At 42.2% G+C, this 27864-nt stretch overlaps 2 protein-coding genes across 8 annotated transcripts in view; one reads left to right on the top strand and one right to left on the bottom strand.

Annotated features, from left to right (window-relative positions):
• LOC118338693 (WD repeat, SAM and U-box domain-containing protein 1-like) overlaps positions 1-1380 on the top strand; it is a gene marked incomplete in the record, with an annotated part of 23041 nt that extends 21661 nt beyond the window's left edge. The window contains 2 exon segments of the mRNA XM_035675985.1: positions 506-640; positions 735-1380. Of these exon segments, the coding sequence (XP_035531878.1) occupies positions 506-640; positions 735-886 (287 nt within the window).
• A 959-nt stretch (positions 1381-2339) lies between these two features.
• Positions 2340-27864, bottom strand: part of tanc1b (tetratricopeptide repeat, ankyrin repeat and coiled-coil containing 1b) — a 101832-nt gene continuing 76307 nt past the window's right edge. For 3 of the 7 annotated variants that reach the window (XM_035675977.1, XM_035675978.1, XM_035675982.1), the window contains 19 exons: positions 27354-27644; positions 26945-27099; positions 22151-22382; positions 21299-21465; positions 18627-19234; positions 16962-17070; positions 16615-16737; positions 13905-14141; positions 13548-13733; positions 12715-12793; positions 7929-8062; positions 7532-7655; positions 7236-7411; positions 6824-6956; positions 6117-6146; positions 5897-5988; positions 5348-5494; positions 4276-4376; positions 2340-4176 (listed from right to left, as the gene is read on the bottom strand). In XM_035675977.1, coding sequence (XP_035531870.1) covers positions 2589-4176; positions 4276-4376; positions 5348-5494; positions 5897-5988; positions 6117-6146; positions 6824-6956; positions 7236-7411; positions 7532-7655; positions 7929-8062; positions 12715-12793; positions 13548-13733; positions 13905-14141; positions 16615-16737; positions 16962-17070; positions 18627-19234; positions 21299-21465; positions 22151-22382; positions 26945-27099; positions 27354-27644 — 4712 coding nt within the window. In that variant the 3' untranslated portion in view covers positions 2340-2588. The remainder of the gene's footprint in view (positions 4177-4275; positions 4377-5347; positions 5495-5896; positions 5989-6116; positions 6147-6823; positions 6957-7235; positions 7412-7531; positions 7656-7928; positions 8063-12714; positions 12794-13547; positions 13734-13904; positions 14142-16614; positions 16738-16961; positions 17071-18626; positions 19235-21298; positions 21466-22150; positions 22383-26944; positions 27100-27353; positions 27645-27864) is intronic. The other 4 variants (XM_035675981.1, XM_035675983.1, XM_035675979.1 and 1 more) reach the window with 3 other exon arrangements.

Raw genomic sequence — 27864 nt, 5'->3', positions numbered from 1 at the left:
CCCCCCCCCTTCAGTGGAGCTGGTGGTGAAATTAGCAGCTGATGACAAATTCGAAGGGTGCTGTCAGTGGGCAGAGACATGCAGCTGTGTGTGCACTGATTTTCCTCTTTTTGGGCCCCTTTTGTGTCGGTCGTAGTTCTTAAGTCTCTCGTTATTATAACTCAAGAATAAAAAACTCAGAAGTCCTCAAGGCAGACACCTTGTCTGAGTTGTGAAGCCATCATCACACAGTGAGCGTGTCGGGTTCTTTGTGCCTCAGCACAGATTGATCGAGCGAAGGTCCAGATTTACTCCTGTGTTTTGTTTTGTCTGAGAGATCAGAGAGGATAAAGTCCGTCTGTGGCTTCACTGGTGCTTTTGATTTGGTCTTCAGTGATTAATTAATGTTTAAATGTTGGATACGAACAATCTTTGCGTCACTGCGATTTGAAGTTAAAAAGAAACTGCAGTGCATGTGATTTATCGAATACTAAACAGGATACTAAGCAGTGTGTTGGTTCCTCAGAGTCTCTGGGCCTCCGCGGTCGTCTCCTGAGGAAAATCGAGGCCCTGAAGGCGGAAGAGAGCGGTTCAGAGGCCCCAGATGAGTTTCTGTGTCCAATCACCAGAGAGCTGATGAAGGATCCAGTCATTGCTGCAGGTTAGACGACAAAAAAAAAAAACACGATTCATTCTGTACAGATCTATTTTTTTACATTATCTCAGTGTAAGGTGTCAAATTGTCTGTTACACAGATGGATATTCTTATGAGCGAGAATCCATCGAGAACTGGATCAGGGGCAAAAGCAAAACCAGTCCCATGACCAACCTGCCCCTGCAGACCACTCTTCTCACCCCCAATAGATCTCTGAAGACGGCAATAACACGGTGGAAGTCAAGCCAGTAGACGGCAGCTCATTTTAGCCTGTCAGAATCCACATTAACAGGTGTTATAAACAGGAACTGCTCATCTGGTAACGACTGCTCTTATTATCACAGGAAGCATTAATTACTATTAATAGAGTTTTCACTCAGAGTCAAATTTGACTAAATAATCTGATCAAGTCAACAGATAATTTGTTCAGTAAATATCAGCACACATCACAATACCTGCGTACAAGCCTGTAAGTTAAGTTATTACACTGTATATTTGAATATATTATCTCTTAAAGCTACTCTACAAAACGACATTTCAGCTTTTCAGTTATTTCAAGGCTTTTATCCCAAATGTAAAAGCGAAGAGTACACACTGTTTACCTCGGCCATTGTTCTGTTATTACCGTTTGTGGCCACAATGATCGCTGTTCGGCTTTAGGTGCATTACTAATCTGTTGCGTTACTTTAGGTTTTTTGGCGGTGACCAACTGACCGTTTACTGATTGCACTCATGGTGATTATTTAATGTCCTCTTAACTTAGGCAGTCTCTGTGTTTAAGAATAAAAGTAAGGAGATCTGTTTGTTTGTTTCCTCAGTGGGTCTTTATTTCTCTCTCCCATGGTGGCTATGGCAGTAATGTTCTATTACAGTATGTGATCACAGCTAATAAAGCTCACAATACTGAAAACATGGCAACAATTGCATTTAACGTACATATTAAAATAGAGCTGATGGCACTGTGCCCCAAAACCATTTGTTTTTATAGATTTTTTTTTTTTTACTCTGTAATATAAACTGCAATTGTAGCATGCATTTAAACTCAACATTATTGAGAATCATAAAATGTCTTAGTAGCTGTGCAAAAATAACTATATAAAATATATTGCTTTTACAATTAACCAAGCCATTGGCGCTGTAAATAAATTAAACTAGACAGCAACAACAAGCAGATACAGAAAGGATTTCAATTCACTGTTAATGGTGATTTATATAATGTACAAACACATTTAACAAATGCTTTTTTTTTTAGAACCTTTAACACCATTTGAACAACATTGTGCATAAAACTCAAAATACACAAGTCTGAACTTGTCAATACATTTAACATAGACCTTCACTGAAAAGAATGAAAAGTACATATTTATATAATATACACAACATAAGGATCTATAACATCCTTTGTAAAACACAGGAATGCCCGCCCTTTAGACTTTCTTACACCTTCACTGAGGACTTCCTTTTCCTTATTTCTCCCCTCGCAGCACCATGGACGTAATGAACACAGTTCAAACCCCATTTTACTCAAAACTGCTCTGTAATAACATTATGCTGTAACTGAATATGTTGTTTAAGCACTTGATCGGCCTAAGTGTGTATAAAGTGCTTACTGTCACCGCTGCGTTGATGAGGACTTACAGTACGTGTCCAAATACTTCCTTCAGTGCAATGTCTCCAGCTTGGCTGAACGACAGCGGACATGTTGTCATGTAACAGAAGCTGACAGCCACAAGCGACAGGTTGGGAGGATAAAAATCTGGAGCATTCGGTACACTGCCTGCAGCCTGTATTCACACGGGAAAACAAACTGCCAGCATACTGTACTTCTTACAAGGCTTAAATGTGAGACTTGTATTCTTTTAGGGGTTGATTTAAAAAAAAAAAAAAGAAAACTCTTTCTCACTTTAGATTTTTGCTAGTGTGCGTTGTGGACTGTATGACAAATAAAACATCTCTACACATTCGACTCTATAAACGATCGCTTTGGTTTCATTGAAGTTACGTGAATGGCAGGATTATCTCGGGCAAGGCCAGGCTGCTTGGGCTTACTGTCCATGAAAGTGTGCGGCATAGCCAGTGCTGGCTTGGACTCTTTGTAACAGTTGGCGGCTTGGCAGAACTTCTCCGTGAATTCCTTGGCGTGCATGCCGTTTTGTAAGCTGCTCATTGCCATAGCACCCTGAGGTGGTGGAGGTTTGTGCTGCTCCTGGTAAGTGCTCACTGTTTTAGGGAAAGGCAGCTCACAGTCGACAGGTAGCAGGCCCATCGCTGACATGTTGTGACACACCAGACCGTCGGACGAGTGGTTCAGCCAGCTGCGGCCGCTCTGGTGGCTTTGCAGGCCGTGCTGCTGCTGCTGAAGTTGCTGTTGCTGTTGGAGCTGTTGCTGAAAGCGTGCCTTCTTGTCAGTTATGCCCATGAAGGGTCTGGGTTTGTACTCCGTTGCAGAGCTGGCCTGTTGGCTGTGCTTTGTTTTGTCAGAGATCTTGGTGCGGACATCAGGTCCCAGTTTGCCGCTGTCTGATAGGCTGCTGCTGGACGCCAGGCTGCTGGTGGAACTGGACACACGCATGCTGCTGCTGCTGCCTCCTCCCTGCGATCCCACTGCGCCACACAACCCGTCCTTTCCGGGGTCAGTGTGGTTCCCCTGGGGTCCAGGACCGGAGCAGGCTAACCCATCCAGGGACGACGCAGAGTGGGCAGACAACCTGTCTTGCCCCAGACACTTGGAGCTGCTGCAGGATGAGTAGGAAGCTTGGGAGGAATGGAGGTTCTCGTTTTCACAACTGTGACCCATGGAGACGGAGGAAGCCGCCAGCGACATGCGGTTCCCGTATACGGGCTCGTCGGCTGGGGGCGGTAGAGGGCTGATGTCGATTCCCGGGCCTGGCTTCAGCATGCCGGACATGTGTCGGCTGGGTAAGGGACTCGAGGGTGCATACTGAGATTTGGAGCCTGCTGCGCGGCCCCCCACGGGCCCTCCCCCAGCCTGCATGGAGCTCATATGCTGGTTGGTCTTGACTATCTGGGCCTGCTTGGTGGGCTGCAGGACCAGACCCTGTTGGGCCAGCGCCTCCCGGTGCTCTCGAGGGTACCGGTGGGGGGGAAGCCTGCTGGGGCCTGGCGGTGAACTGGGGGTGTGACTCTGATGTCCCAAACTGTTGCTGACAGGCTCCGAGGGTAAGACTCTGTTACAGGAATAACTGTTCTGTGACCAGCAGGCTTCAGTTGTCCTGTCACGCAGCGAGGCCTCCTCCTCCTCCTCTTCCTCCTCTTCCAGGATGTCTCTTTGTCCTTCCGCGCTCCTGGAGAGACTGTGTTCCGACGGGTCGACCTGCCCTTCGTCTTGCTCCTGGTCAGACTCGTGGCCTCCCGACGCCTGGCTGGAAGCAGCTGCGGCACCGGCGAGGGCTCCTTTCGTCTGGGTACGCTGCATCTGTTTACACTCGTCCTCCACTCTGGCCAGCAAACGGCGTATTTCCCGGTTATTGGGGCACAGCTTGGCCGCTTCGTGCAGGTCAGCCAGGGCTGCCGTAAACTGCCTGTGGATGGGAGACAATTGTGTTACCAGATCCAGACCACATAATTCCCCAACAATAACAAGCACAGAGGCTGGTCTGGAGCTGCGCTGAATAGTTTACCTGCTGCTTCTTTTAGCTCTTGCGCGGGCATAGTAGGCCTCATAGGATTTGGGTTTCAACTCCAGTGCTTTTGTTGCAAACTCCTCAGCCATCCCGAAATCCTACAAAGAATCAAAAATTACAGTTAACCACATGTGCTTGAATATCAACTGGTTAAGCTCAGTCACAGAAATTAACATTTTGAAGTATACATGTTTTATCCTTGTTGGTGTCTTTGATGATATAACAGTATTTCCAAACTAAATAGTGGCTGAATTTGACCCAGGCTACATCTTTCAAACACTGAAATGATAAAACACCTGGCAGGCACCCAATGTGCTGTTACTGTAGAAACACACAACAGAAAAACCTTGTGGTTCCCGTTTCTCTCCTATCTCCTGCTCTGCTGTGTAATCACATCAACAGCTGGCTCGCTACAAAAGTCCAAGAGTTCTTGATGTATGACTTATGTAAACAAACTTTAATGAAGAGCTTCTCTGCAGAAACAATTATCAAGAAATCCAAAGATAGAACAGCTTAAAAACCCTCTCTCTCCTCGTGGTTGCTTCATTGTCACTTTTAAACTTTATAGTCTTAATATCTCATTAAATCCATCATTCTGTTATAACATTGGGTGAAAACTCGAACAGGAAGAGGAACAACTGCTCGGCACAGTTAAACTGAGCAGACAGGCTGGCACATGCAGGAACTGAGATTGTTTCACAGGAAGATTTGAGGAGATTGAGTCCACTGCCCAGTACTCTTGTAGTTTTCTCCCCACCTCCTCCCCGTTACCATCTGAACACTAACAAGCTTCTCCTGCCCACACATGCTCAAATTATTTCACATGCTAGAGTCCTAGTCACAGATTATCTTTTTGTCGATTTCAAAACAATTGGGGATACTTCCCAAGAAAAAAAAATAATTCTATTCTTCACCAAACCATTTAATTATGCCCCATGATATTCATTACACTGACAAATAAGAATCTGGTGAGTGAAACGCCTTATTTAAAGTCATTAAAGGAACGTGCTAAAAATACTACACTAGCTGAAGAACAAAGGAGAAAAAAAAAGAGTCTCTTGAGGCTTACGTTGGTTTTTCTGCGACAGCGGGAGAGATTGAGATACAGAGAGACCCGCAGGTCTTTAAATGCCTTCAGGTCATCGCCAAAGCCTTCTCTAGGAAACTTCCTCAGGGCGTACTGGTACCTCTGGGCTGCCTCTTTCATCTTCCCTTTCTGGAGGACACATGGAGGGCAAACATGCAGTGAGGAAGAGGACAGAACCAGAAGGAAAACAATCGGAGAGAGAAGGAGGGCAGAGTATCCACCAGATACTCCCACAATAGCTGTTCTCTGGCTTGAGCCCTCCCTCCTCATCAATCACATACAAGACACAGGCAAGCTCAAATCACACACACACCTTGTCCTTTCTGCCACAAAACTCTGTTAAATGTCAGGCATCAATCATGGCTCCTGTGGTAAGCGGTGCAGAACATACACATCTATTCATTTTCCCCATTTAACTCAGCTAGAAAAAGACGGTAAGGACGTCATTGTTATGCTGAACTAAATCTTATTGTTCAGAGCTTTTTTTTTTACAATTGATGGTGAGGGATTTCTTTACAAGTTTCACATTACCTTGTAAAGTAGGTTTCCCTCCTCCATCAGCTTCTGAAGAAGAATGATCAGGATATCAGGCTTGGAAGTAGCCATGGCCCAAGCAGCATTCCCTGTTGGTGTAGAGGGGAAAGAGAGGAGTCGAGAGAGAGGTGTGTTAACGTGGTTGTTTCTGGCGCCAACAGGTGGTCACTGTATTCTCTGGAAATTGGGACAAGGTAAAGTTACCTAAAGATTGTACCTGATCGATCGTAAGGAGACGTTCTGTAGCCTTAGTTTATTGAAGGCAGTTAAGAAAGAGTTAGGAAGGAGAGAGTGAAGAGAAAAGAGGTCATGCAACAGCAAGAGTCATTTGTAGTGAAAGGAAAATGTGCTACAAAGTGTAATGTGACAATATACAATTATGTGTCACTAAACTTGTGGCCTTGTATTTTCAGTGGTAAAAGCATGACTTAACTGTGCTGAAAGGAATTTTTTTCCCCCCCTGATACAGCAGAGTGCACTGCAGATAAGCTGCACACCCAGATAGCTCTATGAATGTCATTTAGGTGATAAGTCACATTCTTAAATTAACCAAGCAGCACATGAGGGAGAAGAGGAAAGGACACACACACACACACACATGCACTGACATACCAGTTAACAGCGAGCGTACACTGAGCACTGAACAATGAGTGAAAAGCAGGAATGGAAACAGGGTTTTTCCACAACATTCCACAAAATTAGTCTGAGCTTATTCTTAGTACCGTGAGATACCGAGCATGACAGAAACCATCTCTACACAGAGACAAAACAAAATACTCAGAGTTCCTCAGTGTGTACTCAGACAGTTTCTAGGGACTAACGGCTGAGAGCAGTATCTGCACACAAAGCTAAATACATGTACGGTGGGTAATAAATATAATAAAAAGCTCTACATTTCCAGTTTTAAACCGAGTTTTTGCTTACCCAGCTTGGCCCCTTTCTTCAGCAGAGTCACCACCACCGACGTGTTCCGACAGCCTATGGCCCTGTCCAGAGGCCTCATCCCACTGTAGTCCACATGCTCTATCACTGCTCCTCTTTCCACCAAATACTGGACCTACACATAAGAGCCCCACAGTTTAAATCTCACAAACAATGTGTTGACATGTCAAGAGCTAACACAGAGCTGTATGTGTTCAATAATGGCACATGAATGCTCTAAATTAAATGCAGGGTGTTGGTGTTTTCGTGCACGTGTCTGTGAGGACACCAGTGCTGTGTGTGTGTGTGTGTGTGGTGTGTGTGTGTATGTTGTTTGTGTATGTGTGTGTTGTATGTGTGTATGTTGTATGTGTGTATGTGTATGTGTATGTTTTCAACAACAAGTTTTACTTACAATCTCTGCATCTCCATAGAAGGCAGCGAGGTCCAGCGGAGTTCGTCCATTTTTGTCCGTGTGGTCGATGACCGCACCTTTCTCCACCAAAAACTGCACTACGTTCTTATGTCCTTTTAAACATGCCCAGCTCAGGGGTGTCAGTCCCTCCTTGTCCATCGAAGTCAAAGACGCACCTTTTGAGACAAACAACAGTCATTAAACACACACACTGCTAATGTAAGACATCCAGCTGTTGAGCATTCACTGTCATTTCTTGGTGAATGAGATTAATGGTGGATGTTGTTGTAGCTCACCTTTAGAAAGCAGGAACTCTACAGTGCTCAGGTGACCCTCACAGGCTGCCACCATGAGAAGGGTCCTGCCCTGCTTGTCGCTGATGTTAATGTCGGCACCACGCTGCAACAGCATCTCTGCAATCTAGGAAGCGGACAACAGCAGACGTCAAACACATCCAGGTGCAAGGAGCTCACACAAGACTTTAGTTTGTCTATTTAGCAAGGACCACGATGAACCTGTGTCAGGAAACAATTAGACCGGAGCTAGCTCGAAGGGAAGGACATAAAAGCTGCACTGTACAACAATAAAACACCAACACATTGTTTACAAGAACATGTTGAGGTGTAATTGAATTTGAAGCAGTGTGGTTGCTGTAGATGCTAAGGGACTCTTTTGTCCCTCTGTATGTCTCACCTGCCAGTGTCCCTGTCTGACGGCGCAGAATAGAGGCGACACCCCCCGCCGGTTGACCTGCTGCACCACCGCCCCCTGCTCCAACAGGAAGTTGCATACCTCCATCTTCCCCCGGCCTGCTGCTGCTGTCAGGGCTATGAGAGGAGAGAACACACACACACACAGATGTTAGGAGTGATGCAGGCCAGACGTCTTTATTTAGATCTGTACAGAGGAACAAGTTAAGGAATGGATACAGCAGGCGGTGGGATAAAAGGGGAATCCAAACCACCCCTCTTAACAACAGACACTGTAGAGCAAGAAGACGAGTGAACACGATAACATGCAGAGTCCACAGACACTTACGCAACATCCCGGGTCTTTAGTAACCCACAAATATGTGGAAAAGACAAGGCGGCGGATATTAATAGTGTCTGCGATCCCAGAATCCTTCTTATTCTTCGCAGAGCAAAGATGAGTAGAGAAATGCAGGCTAATGTTTGGTGCTAATTGAGTTTAAAAACAGACAATTTTGTTATGCTTATTAAACTCATTAAATTCCCGCCTCAAGCTCCCCAGGCCTTGTACAGAGAGATGAGAATTCAGTCATTTTATGCATCAGCAGACAAACATTAGACAACAAAGTCAACCAATTCTGTTTAACACCCATTCTTGTTTATATTTAGAATTTTTTTCAGACCACGTTTAACTGGAATTAACTGTCTAATTCATTTTTAACAAAAAGAAAAGAAGGAAAAAAAAACTAATATTAGTTGGTGCTATGAAAAACAAAACACAAAGACAGATTGTTGAAATGTTCGATGCTTACAGTGATTCAGCGGCTGCTGATGTATGGCAGCAGATGGACCGGTCTTAAATGAGCGCTGGTTGTCAAAACAGAGTGAGATCCACCGTACGAATCAGAACAGCTCTGCTCTCAAATTCACCTCAGAGATTTAAGGTTCTGCTGAGCCTCCATATCTGACTGACATCATCCATCTGGATAAACAGTCATCAGAGCCAAACAACCCCGCCCTCCATCTGCTCAGAATATGGATATCCTCACACACAGCACAATAAAGAACAATGACGCCGAGCGGCTAAACTTAGGCTGTGTTTGTGCTCGAGGGAGTGACATTAGCAGCACCTGGGACGGTCCTGGTGGTAACAGCTGTAAAGCTTGTTGATGTTCGACAGTGACATACTTATATGACTTACTTTATTCGATGTTCTTCAGGCCAAGTTTATTTATTGAATTCTTCAGAGAGAGATTTCACAAACACTTGATTTGATGCAAAGATCATCTCAGCATTCCTGCTCTACAAAGAAGGAGCTCCTTTTTCTGACCTCATTTATTGTTTCAGTCTGACTTGTTGCTTCTGTATTATCAATAAAGTAGTGCTTTATTTTATCTTATCTTATGTTTTGTAAGCTATTCATCAGCCTTGTCTCGACTCTGCTCTAGCCCACCTACTAAGGTGCCTTGACAGTGTCTTGAGGAGGAGACTCTAAATCACTGTCTGATAAAAACAGGTTTACAGAGTGAACTCACAATAATGTACTTATCCAACACCGGGCTGCACAAACCAGACCAACAACAACAAAGGTTGTGACCTGGCATTTCAACCAAAGCAAATAGCCCTTTTTTAGCAACACAGACTCTAATGGCTCTAAATAATAATTTACTACATTTTGGGATTTTCAATTTGTCCTTTGACGTTATTGTTGTTTAAGAATTATTATATTTTGTCAGGGTAAAATTCATCCAACAGCTCAATTAAGTATGACTCAATAATTGACAGAATGTCAATTGCAAAAGATTGCAGGTAAATTATAAAAATGTAAAATGGCTTCGCCTGAGGACGCAGCAGATGCTCAATAACATACAAAATGCATTTATTCGGAGCACACGGGCAGACTTAAATTCTATATATGTTCTTTTACATTTCACTACTCCACATTGGAAGGGAGAAATTACTGACAAGAAATAACAAAAATCTCCTGCAGCTCATAAAAGGTTGTTTTTGCAGCATAATTAATGCTCGTATGATTTCCTGTTCTCAAGCATGTTAGTTTGGATGAAGAATCTTTTCTACAAACGCTGATAAATAAAGACCATAGAGAAATATCTGCTCATCAGAAAACACTTAACGCAGTGTTGATTTCGGCACACACAGTAAAAATGCAGGTGTCTGTCACTTGATGCGAGAATAAAGACCATCTTCCCCCCAGGCACCTGACCAAACCCACAAATAGCTGCCCGGGTTAGCTCATGCTGTGCTCTTATTATACCGTACGTACACTTGCACTCTTTGTACATATGAAAGAAAATAACAGCAGAGCCTTGTACAGAGGAAGAAAGGTTTCATACTGTGCATAGACATAAACGCTCATGCCAAAACGATTTATCATTTAAATGGATGATTGCCATGACAACAACTGACGAGAATAATATACACAGAAGTACCCACTAGAAGCAAGAAAAATATTTCACAAAATTATAAATGATTTACAAAAGATTATACTACTGCAACACAGGACTTGGTCTTTGCCTTGAGCCAATACTGCTGCTGTGCCTCATAACAACAATGAGGATGATTCTGTAAAGTTAAATTACCTTTCTTTGCATAACGGAGAGGAGTTTTGCATCCTAAGAGGGGATTTAAAAAGATGGAGCTCGCACAGATGCGCAATCCAATCTGCCTCTTTTGAAACACAGGAGACAGTGGGCCTATTTGCATAGAGATGTAATATTCCATTGAATTTTAAATGTGAAATAAATGTTCACAGACACAGGTTGTTATCTGAGAATTGTTTTGGAGACAACGAATGACCAGTTTTAAACTGGATATTTCAGGAGCTTTGTCAGTTTTGGTATTCTCTGCATCAGAACGCCGGCTGGATTATTAAATCTGCACGCTGAATGGTAGAAAAGGGATTTGAGGTGAAACTGAGATTTAATATGTCGCTCAGTGCTTATCATTTCTGTTGTTTGCATTCAGCCAACATGAGTGGAGTCATTTTTACTGTCTGGAGTGAACTCCTCAACAGTGTGGCAGCTCTACCTGTAACACACCACTAAATATTCACTTTATGTCTGCAGAAAATTCCTCTTGTTATTCGAGAATGACTCAGTGGACATAAATCAACATTGTGGGCATAACTGTGTTTACTAACCTATTTTTCCTGAATGCACAATGAACCCAAATCTCGTTTTCAAATGAGTGCCAGGTGGGTGCAATATTTGATTATGTACTCATGTCAAGGGTTTGTTTCAGGTCAGTGGTGCCACAGCTCAGGGTTTAGCTACGTGTGACCCAATATTTTATTACTTTAGAAGGCATGTTCAAGAGGGTGCTGGCTGTGATTTAACATCCACTTTGTAAATGGGGCTGAGATGTTAATAATGCAGCAGCTACAGGTGGCTCCAATGTTTATGGAGGCTGGGCTACATATCAGGTTTAGTAATATGACCCTTTGGACAAATGTTGTTTTCAATAATGAGAAGGCGGGTGTTGTGATTGTACCAAAACACAGATTCCAGTCCTATCAGTGCAAGCAGAACCGCAGCTCTATAAAGGCATACTTCAGAGGGACATGTCTTTGTCCCAGCACTGTAATAAGGTCTGAAGTCCAGCAGTCATTTAGCAGGGCACAAGCACCAGTTAACCACAATGTGGACAGCCTCTCCACTAATAGGCTGACCTACATTCCTGTAGAACCAAACGTTTAATGCTAAATCCTGCTGGCTTACAGACAAAGAGACTATTATTAAATTTCCCATTTTTTTAAATCTATTCTCGCATCAAAAGCATAAGACCCTGTCAAATAAGAAGGGGTGTGATTTGAACGTTTATAGCTCTGGATCACTTAAAGTCTCAGAGCAAAAAAGTTCACGTTGAAGATCTGAGACGTTTCAAACGCTGTGAGTGCCTGAAACTTACATAATGTGTCAGAAATATTTGTAGTACTCAAACTGTAAACCAGAAAACAAATATTATGACCACATCTTGGTGTACATTGATAATAAATATAATGTACAGCTACAGCACATCACCTATATAATGGCTAAACAAAATGCCTGGGCCCTTTCAGAGGGTAGAACATCTGTCAAACTAAATATCACTCTCAACTACTTTGTTCAGCCTTTATGTGACCAGTTTTACACCTGACAGCCACCTCCTGCAGGCCATTAACAACAGCCATTGTCCACAACATCTACTCCTGATTAACGAACTCCGTCTCGCACTTTCTGTCATCACTCAACTTTAATCAGGCAGAAGCACAAACTTCTCAGTAGTCTCAAAAAAAAAAAAAGGTTCAACTAACATCAACTATGGTTACAGGCTTATAATCAATGTTATTAGACAGTAATACCTCGGGTATACCTAAATATGACCAGCAATGTATACAACAGATGGTGGCCTAACTTCACCATGTCCAAACCGTTGGCAGTATCTTAACACAGAGCACTGAGGGAATACTGCAGCTAAAATCCAGCAGCATGTTGGAAAATCATTGTTCAAAGGAAATGCTGTGTTGACCAAACTCTAAGCAGAAACCCACATGACCATAATGCTTTTACCAGAAAGTACAGCACAGGAAAAACGTGGAACAGCCATAAAAATTGCACACACATTTGGGATGAGAGACCTCTACATCAAACAGAGAGAGCATTACTGTGCAGAAGAGAGATACAAGACCTTCCACTGCAGCATGCAATTATGGCAGTGTGGCCCAGAATGCTAAAACAGCAAGTGATAATACCAGGGAGCCACGTAATGCAAAAAGATGGATGAAAACATACCTGTCTCTCCCCACAGAGTGTCGTGGCTATCAATTTGCACAGCATGCTCATTATTCAACGCCAGCAAGCCCCTCACAACCTGCCAAAAAAAGAAACTCAGATTAATGGCATACTGTTTCAGCATAAGATATCAAATAAACCTTCAAGAGGTTGAAAACATGCTAATTGTGTAGCGGAATAACAAAAAAAAAAAGGGATATCAATGCCTGAGCAAATAATTATAGATCAATCACAGCAGACTAGAGAACCACTGATATGAGTTTACGTGAGTTGAGTCCAATCTGATTAACACTTACACTTTAACAGGGTCTCCTTCTACATGTGGGTTGACAACTTAGTTTGGCCCAGTTGTGTTATTCTAAGCCCATTCAAACTAATGAAGAAGCCAAAATAAACCTTGAGCCTGCAACGCACCTGGGCAGCTGAGGAGATCGATCCCTGAATCGTGCTTTCAGACATTACAAGGCCGAATAACACATCCAACTTAAAGTTATCATCACTGAATCTATTGTTCCCTCTGCTCTGGAAAATTATTTGTGAAAGGTTGTTGTGAAGACAGGCAAGAAAGAAAGTGTTTTGCTGCTGTAAAGTATTAAAAAAAAACCTTTACAATTCAATGTGGGCTGCATTTTGCGATATGCACTGTTTTGAAGCAAGTTTCAAGTTTCAAATACATCTCCCAATGTAGTGAGTTACAGTTTCATGAAGAGGGAATAAAAACCTCTCTGGAGTTTCTTTATCATATCCTCAGGTTCATTCATTGTTTTATGTGTAAGGGGGCGTGGGTTGCTTGTTTGTAAAGTAAAATATGTGCATGCGTCAGTCAGTCGGACCTGTGTGTGTCCCATGCTGGAGGCCGCTATCAAAGCCTGCTGCAGAGCTTTGTTCTTCAGAGCGCAGTCCTGCTGCTGCCCCTCAGCACTCCATTCTAGCTCCAGCAGGTACTGGATAATCTCTGGGTGTCCTCGGAGAGCGGCATGAACCAGCGCACACTGGCCACTCTTATCTACATGATCAACCTGGTGGAAATACGACATGGTGAGTTTTATTGCACCGAAGGAAATACAACACGGGGGTAAATGTACTGTATGTTTAAACTGAGTGCTGCTCAGTAACGTCTGTGCAGGTAGATATGGCTTCAGCTCATCTTTACACACAGAACTAGAGGGTTAAAAATATTAGCTCCTCACCTTGGACCCCCTCTTGCAGAGCAGCATGACTAGTCCCAAGTGTCCTGCAGCGGCTGAGAAGCAGAGGGGGTTCATGCCATTTTCAGACACCACGTCTACGCTGGCCCCGAACTCGAGCAGCAGGGAGGCAATTTCCTGGTGCCCAAGGTGGCACTGGACGCAAAGCACCGGCGCGTTGTTCAGCACTTCTGTACGGTAATTCACATTTGCCCCACCCAGCATCAGCAGACGGCTCACCTGATTTTACAAATTAAAATGCAAACACAGGACAGCTGGTTTGGAACAATGTTATCCAAATGTTACCATCTGTGCACTTGTATTATTTGCAAAACAATCCCGTTTTATTGCATTCATAATACCTCTTGGTTCGGATAAGGAAAAACCTGTTGAAACCTAAAGAGGACCAACAGAGGAAGGAACCCTCTCCCAGGATGGACGGACATACGACAGATGTCCAGTGTACAGTACAGACCAAAATAACAAAAGTACAATATGAAAAATAAGGGTGACTAAATTATAAGACAGACTGTCAGCGTATATGAAGAATATTATATGTGAATCCATATGCCCTCATTATTCCTCTTAAAAGGTACATTAAAAAATAGAGAAAATATCTATTCCACACTATTTCACAACATTACAGAAGGGAATTACATTATCTTTACAAATGAAGTCGAACAATACACAGCACAGATACAATAATGAAGGTGCAACAAGAGGTGGGGATTAAACTATTTGCTATGCCCATAAATGTGTCCAATTTATGACTTTCAAGGCTTTGTGAACACCGTGGTCAATGGCCAATTTAAACAGCAGAGCTCATAATCTAAGATACATTTAGTTTTCCCCTTGTAACTCATTTCAGTGCAACAGCTCGTATTGCTTCAGTCTATTGTTGAGATTTTTCTCCAACCAAAGGTCAGGCTCCAAATGAAGTGGTCACATTCTACTGAATGCAATTACTAAGTGTGTTATTCTCTCTCACAATGGGAAAATCAATAATAAAAGCTTAGTCGAACAGAACCACAAAGCCAAATGAGTATCCGACAACAGGAAATTAAATGGTGTGTTATTTGTTGGATCCACTGTGGAGTAAATTAACAGCAATTCTCTGTTTTTCCCAGAGGACAGAACAAGGTCATCCTGAAAATCCTTGAGTGATGTTGCACACAATAACTCTCAAACAGACAATGGTGATGAAAACAAGTGATGGAACACCACTGAAAGCTAAGAAAAAACGTCGGATAATTTAGCTTCAAGACAGAATACTTCACTGCGGCAGGAAAGACCAGTCATTTTCTCCCCTTCAAATCTAAACTGGATCTACGAACTTTAACTTCAATTTATATTTCTAATAAAAAACTTTTTGTCCTTATATTACTTTCTGTCCCCTGTTCATCTTGTCCTGACCTTTTAACTCCTCACATTTCTTATTTTCTTCATTCATCCTGGCACACATTTCATCGATATGCACTTCCCAATTTCCTGCAAACATTTCTCATTTTCCCTGCTGCTTGGATGAGAGTAAGAAAGCGTGGGTAATATCTGATACATAAATGTCTAATAACAGTGAAACAAGCAACTTTTTTTATTCAGCTACAAGATTCAAACTGAATGTAACTGCAATTTTCCAATAACTAACTTTATTTTCTTCTTGCGTTCAAATTTGGTATACAGAGTGACATTGCAGTCTGCCAACCATTGCTAATTAACTAACGTAACATAGTCTTTTGTCACTAACACGCTCATTTCATTTGCTCTAGTCTATATTCATCGCTAACACCACACACGCACACCGTGGATTGATCACTGTCCTTAACACACTGAGACATGTTCTTATCATTATCATATAAGCAACAAGAAAAACAGGACATAGTGCAAGAAACACAAGAAATGTCAAAAAAAGGTTAATGTGAGAAAAATTCTAATTATTGTGAAATGTTATAAGAAAATGGGAAATGTGAGGAAAATAGCAAATGCTTTGTAGGCTAAAATGAAAAATGGATAAAAGAGCTGGTGAAGAATAAATGTTGGAGCTTTTATGTTTTTTATCTTTTATTTAAATTATGTAACTTACTCTTGGCTCTAATTATTTGTGTATTCATTTACACTCTTGCCCGCCTGTCAATGGCATTTGCTTTTGGCCTCGCTGACAAGAGATTTCCACGGATCAAGTTAATGACAAGAAACATGATGCACCAGTCTAGGATGATGAGCATCTTTGTGCTGCTTTTCATGGTGGTTTCCATTGTTAATCTGTGCAGAGCTCACACTCATCTCCATAAGTACGTGTAAGAAACAGAGCGTGACATTTATAATAATTCACAACTTAATTGCCGTCTGTGGAATTACGAAAGCATTCACAGGGGACATTAGAGGACGTCAGATGTCACTGTCATGCGTTGTATACTAATCATGAAGTGTGGTTTGAGAGTTTTAGGGAAATTATTTGGACTCTAAAGTGTGTCACCATGAGGAGTGTGTGTAAGTGATCTATCTATTGTTTTTATTTATTAACTATTAACACTGAAAATCTATATAAAAAATAACAATAAGTGTCCATCATAAGTTACTGTGGATGTGATAAAACTGAGGAATCTAATCTAGCATCTATTAACATCCATTTTCATCATCCAATCAGGTAACAGGCTGTTAGTTTCAGGTTTAACTGACAGACAAGAGCTGAAGAAGAGTTTGGGAACATCTTAACCTTGACGTTGGGAGTGTAAAGATTCCTCAGGGAGGCCAAGGCTGCAGAAAGGCCGTCGGCACTGCTGCTGATCCACAAAGCCTGCAGCACACTGGATGACACACCTGTTTTCTTACTCAGGCCCTGCACACACACACACACACACACACACACACACACAGACAAACCAATGCATATATGAATGCACAAAGACATAAAACAACATACATCAAGTCATGGCTTATCCTCTGGTGTAATATACTCACATGATACATGAATAAGCCGACAGTGAACAACATGAAATTCCTAGAGCTACGATTTCAATCAAAGAGGAATGCACAGAGCATGTATGAGTCCCACAGCTGTACCTTGAAGATGTGCGCTTTAAGGATGTGATGTCCCAGTTCCATGGTCTGCTGCCGATTCAGTTTCCCCTCTTGGCGGGAAAGCATGAAAGCCATGAGAGCATGGCCGGTCCTGCATTAGGAAACAGCAGAGGATGCTCAAACAGAACGACAGTAAAATACTTTTGTTGTGTAAAACTTAATGTTTTCTGCTTCAGGATAAACTTTGGATGCTAATTTTGGCCACATGTAAATTCTGGTCATGAAGAGCACCTTGGTATTGTCATGGAGAACTAATGCAGCCTGTAAATAAATGCAGAGTAAGATGCCCAACTGAAGGACGGGGAAAAGTGTAAAACCCCTGGGTTCTCGTTTCCTTCTTCACTTGGGGACTCTGCCGTTAATTAATGCAGAACTTCATTAAAAGAACATGCATGATTGCAGATCACTTTGATCTGGTTTAAATTCTCTCTATCCGTGCCCAGGCACAAACAGAGAGGCAGTGCAGCGAGCTTTTGTCCGCATGTGCACTCCCTGTGCCAGACTCTGAGTTTTTGTTTTTTTAATGACGGAGTTGGAAGGCTGTGAATGAGCAGAATATGAAGCTCGGCTCTGGTCCATTTAGAGACACCACTGTGTGAGGAGAGGTGATACTGACGAGCAACAGGGAGGAAAAAAAGCAAGCTAAAGTGACATCATCCAATTTATTAAAGTGTGAATGACTGAAGTCTCTAATGTGGGTGAGGGGGCTCCAGAATTACAATTAGGTCGTGTTACTAAAGCAGATAAGCCTGTCCAACAGGGCAAGAAGGGCAAGGCAGGAAACAATGATAATTTTCTGCAAATTGAAGTCTCATCTGGAAATTTCACAGTCTATTTCCTGAGGACTGATTCAAAGGTCTATTTCTAATATATGCTTTTAGTTAACGGGGACACATTGGGAGGAATACTCACTAATAACATGACATTTACTAAATTTATCACATACGTTTTCGACATCCAGCTATTTCAAATTAGGCCGGCACCCACTGCATCACTACCGACAGCCAAAGCTAAAGTAGAAATCCTCTGCTATATTGTATATACTGTAATCTGGGGACTACCACAGTGGCTTTTAGCTAAAATGTAGGATGAAGGTAGCCTGATAATTAGACTGAACTGGCATTTCACTGAAATAACAAAGACGTTGACAGTGATTTATCCGTTTAAAACGAGGCTAGGTAGGAACAATGAAACCGTGAACTTTCAACACCAATCCAGAGCCTCATGATGCCGGTGCTCTAAGAGAGGACTGTGATTCAATCATGTAATTTAAGTTGAATATGTACTATTAATAACTAATATAAAGAACCACACTGAGAAGTGAAAAGTTCATGAGACTGCTGTCTGCTCTGTATATTGTTTGTACTCAAAGGGCTGAATTTCAAGCAGTGCTCCGAGACACAGTCGCTGTCAGGACATTTTGATAAAAAGCTTCTTTTCTTTTTAAAGAATTTGACTACAGGCATGTAATTATCATCATGGCTTAATTTGTACTTGGCTACAGATTGTTTGAGGTCTAATAGCAATGAGTTGCAAGAATATTTTTTGAGATCCGCTACAGACTTGTCGTGCATGTAATAGTTTAGTTACATTCCTAAAGGGAGAGCTACTGAGTTAATGCATTTGCTCACAAAGCAGAGGACTGACCTGGGGTCACAGAGGAAGTCTGTACTCTCTCCATCAGCTCTCCACACCAGCCACTCTCTAAAGGAGGGGTGGCAAAACATGCGTGTCTTGTCCCGCCGTTTGATGAGGAAGCAGGAGAGCAACTCCATGCGTTGTTGGAAGTCCTCCCATGGCAGCTCCCCTTGGATGAAGCCGGCGTTGATGGCCTGGAACAGCTGCTCATCAGTCATGGGGTGCAGTGAGGCAAGCGCCACATTGAGGATGGGCAGTGAGCGCTCAAAGGCTGAATTGGTCATGAACTTCATGTTGCACTGTAACTGGTAGAGCTCAGCCAGCGAGACAGGCACAACTTTGTAGCTGGCACTCTTGATAACCAGGTGGCCCCTCTCAAATAGATCCAGGGTGAGTTTGAGATACAGGTAGGAGCCCTGGCTGCGCGAGATCAGGTGGCTGCTGAGCTTGCCAACTGTGATTGGGTCGGCCTTGCCGTTCAGGCTAATATTGTTCATGATATCCTTGCTGCCATTGATGCGGTACTGGATATATGCATTGAGGTCGTTGCTTATCTCTTTGTTGTCAGAGAAGTCATCCAGGGAGATCTCGGAGAAGGGCAGGAGGCTGGTTATCTCCTATGGAGGAGACAAGGTAAAGACGTAAGAAGATATATTTGCTTCTGCTTAATTTCCTTCTCATTGCAATTTAGCCTGTATTAATATAAAAATGTCCCAATTAAATCTAAATACCCAAATAACAATATGTAATTTTCTAGTTAGTCTCTGCAATATAAACCGTATTCCTTATGAACACAATAGACAAATAGAAGAATTGTGGCTAAACGTATTCTTCACATCCTGAGACCTGCCATTTGAAAAACATTCCGCTTGTGTGCGTTCGCAATCAGAGGACTGTCTTCGAGCAGTAGGGGAGCCAAGACATTGAGCTATCAGGCCAAAGCAGACACTTGTTACTGTTGGAAATGCGGCTGCAAGAAAAAAACAGGACTAGGAAAGTGAGTATTCAGAGGCAGGAGATAGATGATGGAGATAGATGGGTGGTGGGGAGGGGAGGGGAGGGGAAGGGGCGACAGGAACACTTCTAGAAGAGGTCTGAGCCAAAGCTCACATTTCAATCTATGTCCTGGGGGTTGGAGAAATCAATGCACCTTAATCCTCCAATCCTCTTCCTGTCTGAGGCTAGAGAAACATTGCCTCAGTGAGATAAGACTTCTCTCTTCCTCATCATGACAAGGTACAGCAAACAGACACACAAACACATGTATCCACCCATGCACAGAGTCACTGAGATGCACCGATCATAATCCCTGAGGGGGCTCAAGTGCCAGCAACACCTCGCAGATAGGCCAGATATTAGCAAGCAAAGGCCAATATCCTGTGCCCTACCTCCTTTGTGAAATCCTATTTGTTTGCTCAAAGTGCAAAACAATAATGTGACACTTTCATGACACCTCTGCGCACAAATATGATGCCATGGTTGCAAAGTGAGTAGCATTTTTTTTCCTGGCTTCCATTGAAGGAAGGGTATTATGTGACCTTTCAAATGCTAAATGAATGATTTGTCCTTTTTATCTACTACTCACTCGCACAATGTTCAGAGTTTGCGACACAAATTCTCTTCAATTAAAAACAAAACTGCTTCAACCTGTCAATCATAGCCCTTTCACAGAAATGTTTTAAGCAAATTACAATGTGTGCAGTCAACTGGGACATCTGAAAAAATCTTTCCACACCATAAACTGATCCTGACAAATTAATAAAGGTGAATACATAAGAGCAGAATACGAAATGTCAGAGTTACAATAATATTGATTTAGCACATCCAGAGAGCCTTGGCATGAACCAAACATTAATTCTGGCTTGCAGCTGCAGGATATAAACGAACGGAATTTGAATTTGGTTTGTAGTGCAGTGCATACTGATGGACACTACCGCAGCCTGGCTTCTGCCCGAGCATTAATAACTTGATTTCTGGATGTCAGTCAGTCACATTATTATCCCAGGCTCAGAAGAAAATCTGCCATCGCATGTCAAAGCCTCAGCTATCGGCAGTGTGAGTTCAACACATTCCCAGCACATCTCTGTAACTGGTCGACCTAGTGTCACTTTCCCTCCAAGCTAGTCAGCTCAAAGTGACTGACTGCTCCTTCCCCGCCATGCTGCCTTAATTCCCGGGTCACTGATACTTCAGTTCCTTCTTGAATGTTCCTAGATACGCTTGGCAAAAATGACTCTGTAGAGAGTATAGCGTGACAAGGAAATGCAGCTCAGGGAAGCCTTTCAACTCTCACAGTTGTCAAAATATACAGGGTTTGACGCATGTTTCAGTGAGAGCATCAAGAAGTGACAGAGGACTGGACTTGAGGTTTGTTACATTCTAAAATTGTAGAAACTAGCTAACCTACTGTAATAAGCCAATTAGAACTTAACCCAAGCTGCTTAATTTAAAATGTTTATGATGATGACAATTCATTCATATTCCAAGAACATATATATACCGATCAGCCATAACATTATGACCACAGACCGGTGAAGTGAATAACACTGATTATCTCGTTATCATGGCACCTGTCAGTAGGCAGGTTATGTTAGGTGCATTGTAGTTTGCTGTGTAGCCACAGACCAGTCAGGGTTTGTCACCATAGTGTTTGTAAATTTTACTTATGAGCTCTTCCTTACCAGTAAATTGACCCGGACAGTGACCACCAGTTTAAGCCAGGGGGGGAACTTGGCAATGATCTTAGTGATGAAGGAGGCAATGGTGTCTCCGTAGTCAGGCTTATGAAACTCAGCCTCGTTCAGCCCGTCTATCAAGATAATGTGGTCCTCCTCTGGAATCCTCCGCTCTGGGAACATACACACAATAACCAACAAGGGTAAGACAATGTGCAGTGAGGAACAGCTCATAACCGTATTAGCTAAACTAAACTGCCCGTGGTGATTGTGCAGAGAGGCATCTTGTTTCAATGCAGTAACTCAACCCTCTCTCAGTGGTGCGGTTAGAGTGAGTGGTAAGATTCATCAACTACACGGCCACTTCTCACACTTCACTCCCTGCTAAAATGTCAAGTTACATTTGCTCTGTAAAGAAAACATTTAATACTTTCAGTAGCAGCTGGTTGAGTGACTCTGGGAAATCAGACAGATTCTGTGTTATCATAAGTTTGTAAAAGCCTTATTTGACATTCCCATAATATTTGCAAGTTGAAGTGTCACCTGACACAGCAAATTAAATGAATACTTTGTTTACATTACATTAAAGTTATTTGGTGGAACCTTTTGTCCAAAGCAACTTACATTTTATCCTATACACATGCACGTCCAACAGAATTTAGTCACATATATATGTACCAAAATGATAAGGATGCCTGTCAACACTTCTCAGAATGATAAGTGCTGTGTCATCTAAAAAATGTTTTCTATATTATACATTTCCTGGAGTACTGTGGAGTAACATACGGCTGTTTAAGAATAAAACAGGAAGAAGCCTGCAAACATGAAATATTGACATATTATATAATAGTGTTTTACCTTTACGAAGGTTGGCTAGGGGCTCAAGGACTCCCCTCCGGAAAGCGGCCATTGGGTCTTGGACACAGGAGCGCAGACTGAGCATGCTCTGCAGGTGGGGCTCTTTCAGCAACAGCTCCCGGTATGCACTGAGCTGATGTGCTCTGCACAGCAGGGCAGCAATGCTATGTACAAACTCTGGAACCAGGCAAGTGTACGTGTTATCCGCCTGGCAGTAGTGATATGCAACCACCTGGAACACAAAGTGAAGGGGGAAAAACAGATAAACGAAGAGTTATTTCAGACTTAAGAAGAATTAACGACATGTTAGAGTAATAAATGAAAAGCGTAAATTAGGTTAGGCTTTAGTAATGAAAAATATGCAAATCTGGGAACATTCAATAACCTCAAAGCATTTGCAGAAGCCAGAAGCTCTTGTTGACAATTTTCACATTCGGTGGATATAGTGTTGAGTCTGATGCCTTTTTACAGCCTCCATAAAGCCACATATTATCTCTTCAACCAAGTTAAGAACATGACTTTATCCATCCTTGTCTACACAGAAAAGATTATAAAGTAACCGGGCAATGGCTGACCACCTCAGATAAACTCTACTATAAAAAGGAACCAGTGGATCTCAGATGGAGTTCTAAAAGAAGGATCCTCTGTGTCTGACCAGGTTGCTGAAATGTTTAAGGAGGTCTGATTAAGAAAAAAAAGGAGGGCCAGGGATGGGGAAGAAGGCAAGAGAGGTGCCCTGAGGACGTATGACTCTGTTCTAATTACAGTCCAACCTGGAGGAGCTGACACACTTCCAGCAGGAGGAGGGCAGGTGACCTGTTCCTCCGCTGGCACTACCTCTGCTGCTGCTGCCTATAGCTCCATCAACAATAATGACAAGCTTCTGGAAAAGTAACTGACTAAAGCTTTTTTTTTTCTGAGGTGGCACGGAAGGCTTGGTCCAAAGTAGATTGTTAGGTAGGAGACAGACATTTTTGCTTAACCTCCTTCTTCAACTTTTACAGCAATTTCATGCGATGCATGACTCAAATCCTTCCTGTTGAATCACGGCAGTCACACGGATGTGCATATTATTGCAGGAACAAATTCTGGTCTGGCAAATCCTCTGCTATATTGTATATACTGTAATCTGGGGACTACAGTGGCTTTTAGCTGAAATGTAGGATGAAAGTAGCCTGATAATTAGACTGAACTGGCATTTCACTGAAATAACAAAGACGTTGACAGTGATTTATCAGTTTGAAACGAGGCTAGGTAGGAACAACGAAAACATGAACTTTCAACACCAATCCAGAGCCTCATGATGCCGGTGATCTAAGAGAGGACTGTGATTCAATCATGTAATTTAAGTTGAACAAAAGGAACTTTGTCTATGGCACATTTTACCCCTATCTATCACCACAATATCAAGTAGTTGTCTCCAGATGTGCATGCTTTACAAAAGTGACTAAATAAGGTGTGGCTCTGCAAAGCTAACGAGGTAAGAAAGGTAGGTAACTCAGTGAATATTTAGCTGAGTCTAAATGCACCTGAAAAGGAAGAAAATGATCTGAAGTTGTATTTTTTATATAGAGGTTTCTACAAGTAAAAAATACAACAGCCTTTAACTACCATTAAATTACATTAAATTACATTTGCTTTACATATCATCATAAAAAAAAAAACAGAATAGGAACTGAATTAAAGCAACTGGTTCACATATATTAAAAAAAAAACATCAAATATTACACTACACAGAGGGATTTGGTTTGGTGAAGTTTGAACTTTTTACATGTTTCCCAAGCCATGATTGCTCAGCAGTTAAGTGATCTGTGATTAATTACACACAAAGAACAGGGCTGTGATGTGATGACTGACCTTAAAAGAACACAATACTCCAGTCAAACAACTGGGAGAAAACAGAGACTGTGGAAGACTTTTCTCTTGGGGCGTTTCATGTGTCACACAAATTGAGGGCTTTGTTAGAGAGACGCGATAACAAAGCAACAGATGGAAGCTGTGAAATTACGTTTAGTAAATACTGTAAATTAAAGTAATCTGCTGTTTATATAAACACAACAGCTTTGGATGGGTGCCTGACAAGAGACTGCAGTTAGTGTACGAGTAATATAGACTACAGCTTCATCAATGAACAATAATCTCAACAAATGATGTAATATTCTGCAGTACTTCATCTACCGGCACAACAATGACTTCACTGTTGAGAAACAATGCTTAAAAAATGTGTCATAGGAGTAAGACATAAAACCTGCAATAAACCATAAAATGTAATGGCCTCAGTGCCCCTGTTATGAGACCACTTTTAAATCAATGATTAAAAAGAACTGACAGAATTTGACAGAAGCTGCTCAGTGTTGCATCAGTATTCACACATCACAGGAACAGAGCCCCTGTGAGAGCGCCTGTTGGAAACACTTTACACAATAATTGGTTTCAGGGATATTGCTTGGGTTTCATAGACATTCAGATGAGCCTCACAGGCATAAAGTCAGCTGTCTGGTGCATGAACTTTAGCGTTCCCATAAGCAGAGAAAAACTGCACAGTCGCTGTCTTGCGTCCCATTTCACAATTGACGAGACATCCATGACAGGGCAAGAGTGTTGAACCCCTGAAGGGACGCCAGGATATAATCAGTGACATTAAACATGAGGACAAAGCAAGATCAATGACAGAGTCCGGTGAAAGAGTCCCACTAGACAGCTGTGCCACCCATCAACAGAACTGACAACCCGCCATCACAATGGTATTCAAATCAAGTGAATGGCATTGTCTATCAAAATTATTCACTGAAACACAATGGTCCCCCATCTTCCTTGTTGAAACAACTCTCAGCAGGGAAAGCAATGCCACAGTTATAAAACTCCTCTGAAGGTTTCAGTCAACTTCCAAAATGTACTTAGCATGCAGGTATTGCATGGTAAGCCACCCATCACTGGTGTGCACTCAGTGGTGCTGTTTCATAAACGCATGAGAAAAGGTTTAGTCAGTAGTCACGAAGGGTGCAGGAGAGAAGAACAGAAGATACGTTTCTGCCACTGAAATTATTCCATTATGCTGATACAAAAAGATTAAGATTTGATATGATTAGAAACTCATTGACAAAAGCGCACCACTATGACAGCATCTCCAGAATGTGGAGCCAATAATTATAAAACCAGAAGACAGCTGCAAGCAGCAACTCCACGCACCGCGCCAAAGTGAATTAAGTAGAGAACATTTCAGACAGGTACAGTGCTGACTTGTCTGCACACTGAACAATTTTGACCATAATCGGAGAAAGCATTGTAGAAATGTGGTCCGACTCTGTTTGTGTCTTTGCTGCCAACTCTGTCACAGACAGGTGGTCTACAATAATGACAGTGTTGCTATCTAAAATGCAGGAATGTTGTAGCTGTTCACTTGCTACTTTAACAAACTTAAAAGCCTGTTTTATATTGAAAAAGCCCCTTGTTTGCCTCTTTCACCAGTAATACATAGTAATACAGGACCTTTTATTGTAGAGATTTTATCTAACTCAGGTCAGCTATATTAGATCACAGCTAATGTTTAAAGGTATCTAACTGTTCTTAGATACCTAAAATAATCCCAAATATGCAGACTTTCACAAAGAATGCAAAGGCTGGGACTAATGGTAAGGTCTCTTCTTTCTAACTCCACAACTTCACATATTTTTCATTTTCAAGTGGTCTGCAGCCCCAACTGAAGATCACCTCAAGTGACATCACTAGAGATAATTTATCAGATTTCAGGCAGCTCCACAAAAGGCTTTATTCAACTTTTTTCACATATATCCTTGTACTGCCAAACACCTGTAACCATGCTTTGATGTGGAAAATTAATGCACCATGAACCTGTCTGACTTTAAAGTCATTACCAATCTCTCTTATTTCCATAAGATCATCTCTCTACTGTTGGTTGTCCAATAAAGGTTTAAAGTGCCTCCCAAAAGGGAACAAAAACTGTCTTCTGTGCAAACAATAGAAAGCTACAGACCTTAGACACCGTTTTACATGTGTCGCAACTTGTGCTGTTTAATGAAACATAGTTAGAGATGAAAGATACAGCAGCTACAACTTAACCTTTAAAGGGTGTGAAAAAGACTTGACCTGAAGTAAATGTCAGACTGCACTATAAGAAAAACTGTGCTATTTAGGACAAAAATTCTGATTATACAGTGAGTGTGTTCCCATGGCATCGCAGAGAAAGACCCTGTTTTCACCCGACACAATGCAAATGTCTTCCATCTGTGAGCCTAAAGACCTGAGCCTAAGTTTTCTATCTTCCCGCTTCCTCGCAGTCTGACTGCAGTACTGACATGCTGTGGACATTAATATTGCTTTTCGTGGTCAGGTCTTAAACTACGCTTACTCCTTCTCAAATCAAACAAGCCTGTGATATTAAGGTCTCTGAAAGACCAATGGTGCCACTGTCTTTCATAATGTCAGCAGATCGCATATTTCATAGGCTGAATATCAAACAAATGAACATACACAACCATAAATCAAAATACAAACACATATAAACATAAATCAACTGAGCTGAGCCGGTATCAGGCTTCTGCAGCGCATCTCATACATACTAAAACCAACTCTGCACACCATGAACATCTTTGTAATAAGGAAGAGGATCACTGGCAAGAACACACAGGGGGAACTGCAAAAAGGGCAGATATATACTGTCCAAAAAAGAGAGTTTTTTAAGGATAAGTGAGACGATCTTTTCTTCTCCATTCAGGTTTCTGAATAAAGTGATTTCTCTCGAATGCTGAGGGACAATATTGGCTAAAGTTGTACCTTTGCAGCCAGGCGTTTGACAGCCTCCTCCCTACGTCGCTGCATCTCGGGGGTCCCCGGGCAGCTGTTGGTCCTCAGCGTATTGGTAGCACTGGAAGGTGGAGTGGGCTGCGGTGGCTGGCTGAGAGGAAGCTCAGTGCTTGGTCCCCCACCACCTGGAAGACACAGACAGATACACTGTCACATATGTATGTAGACATTTAATAAATGTAGACTAATGTGTTAACAAATGAGCATGTCATTTAACTTTTATTCAAGTATTATGTGACGGATTAGCAAAAGTGTTTTTTTATGTTAAGGCAGATAAGGCCATATTTTGTGAAATCAGTTTAAGAGTATTTAAGGAGATATGATTTTATATTGTTCTTGGATATATCCTCATACACTTCCACTAAGGACAAATACTAACATTGATTACTTTTAGGGGAGGCACTGGGACTGTTGGAGGCGATCTGGCGCATGCGGCCTCCGTGGCAGCTCAGCGCTACTAGCCGGGAGATAATGGCTGTTTTCCCATAACCCACGCTGCCCACCACTACAGCGCCATGGTTCTCTGTAGACTCGCTGGCCTTCAGGACATCTTCCAGCTGCTGAAAGAGCCAATCTCGGCCCACGAACACAGAGTCTGTGGTGATGCTGGGCACCTCAAACAGCAAGGGCTTGAGCATGATGTCCATGGGTTTGTAGGGAGCGAAACGCGCTGTGGGAAAGGGATAAGAAAGAAACAAATTAGAATTAAAATTGTGTCATTATTTGTCTTGCAAAAAATATGCAGTGTCAGAGATACTGCCTTTTAGACAAAGGCATGAAACATGCGTTAGTTTGCTTTTGGAATGAATCCCACTATCTGTCAGCAATACTAAAAAAGGTTTTCATGTTGAAACATCAATCATTTAACTGTAAGCTCTTCTGCCGCCTCT

The sequence above is a fragment of the Morone saxatilis genome, unplaced genomic scaffold (assembly GCF_004916995.1).
Source record: "Morone saxatilis isolate NCDOM2014 unplaced genomic scaffold, NCSU_SB_2.0 Contig5, whole genome shotgun sequence".
Lineage (NCBI taxonomy): Eukaryota > Metazoa > Chordata > Actinopteri > Moronidae > Morone > Morone saxatilis.
Note: the sequence above shows the minus strand (reverse complement) of the source record. Positions and strands in the feature narration are given on the sequence as shown.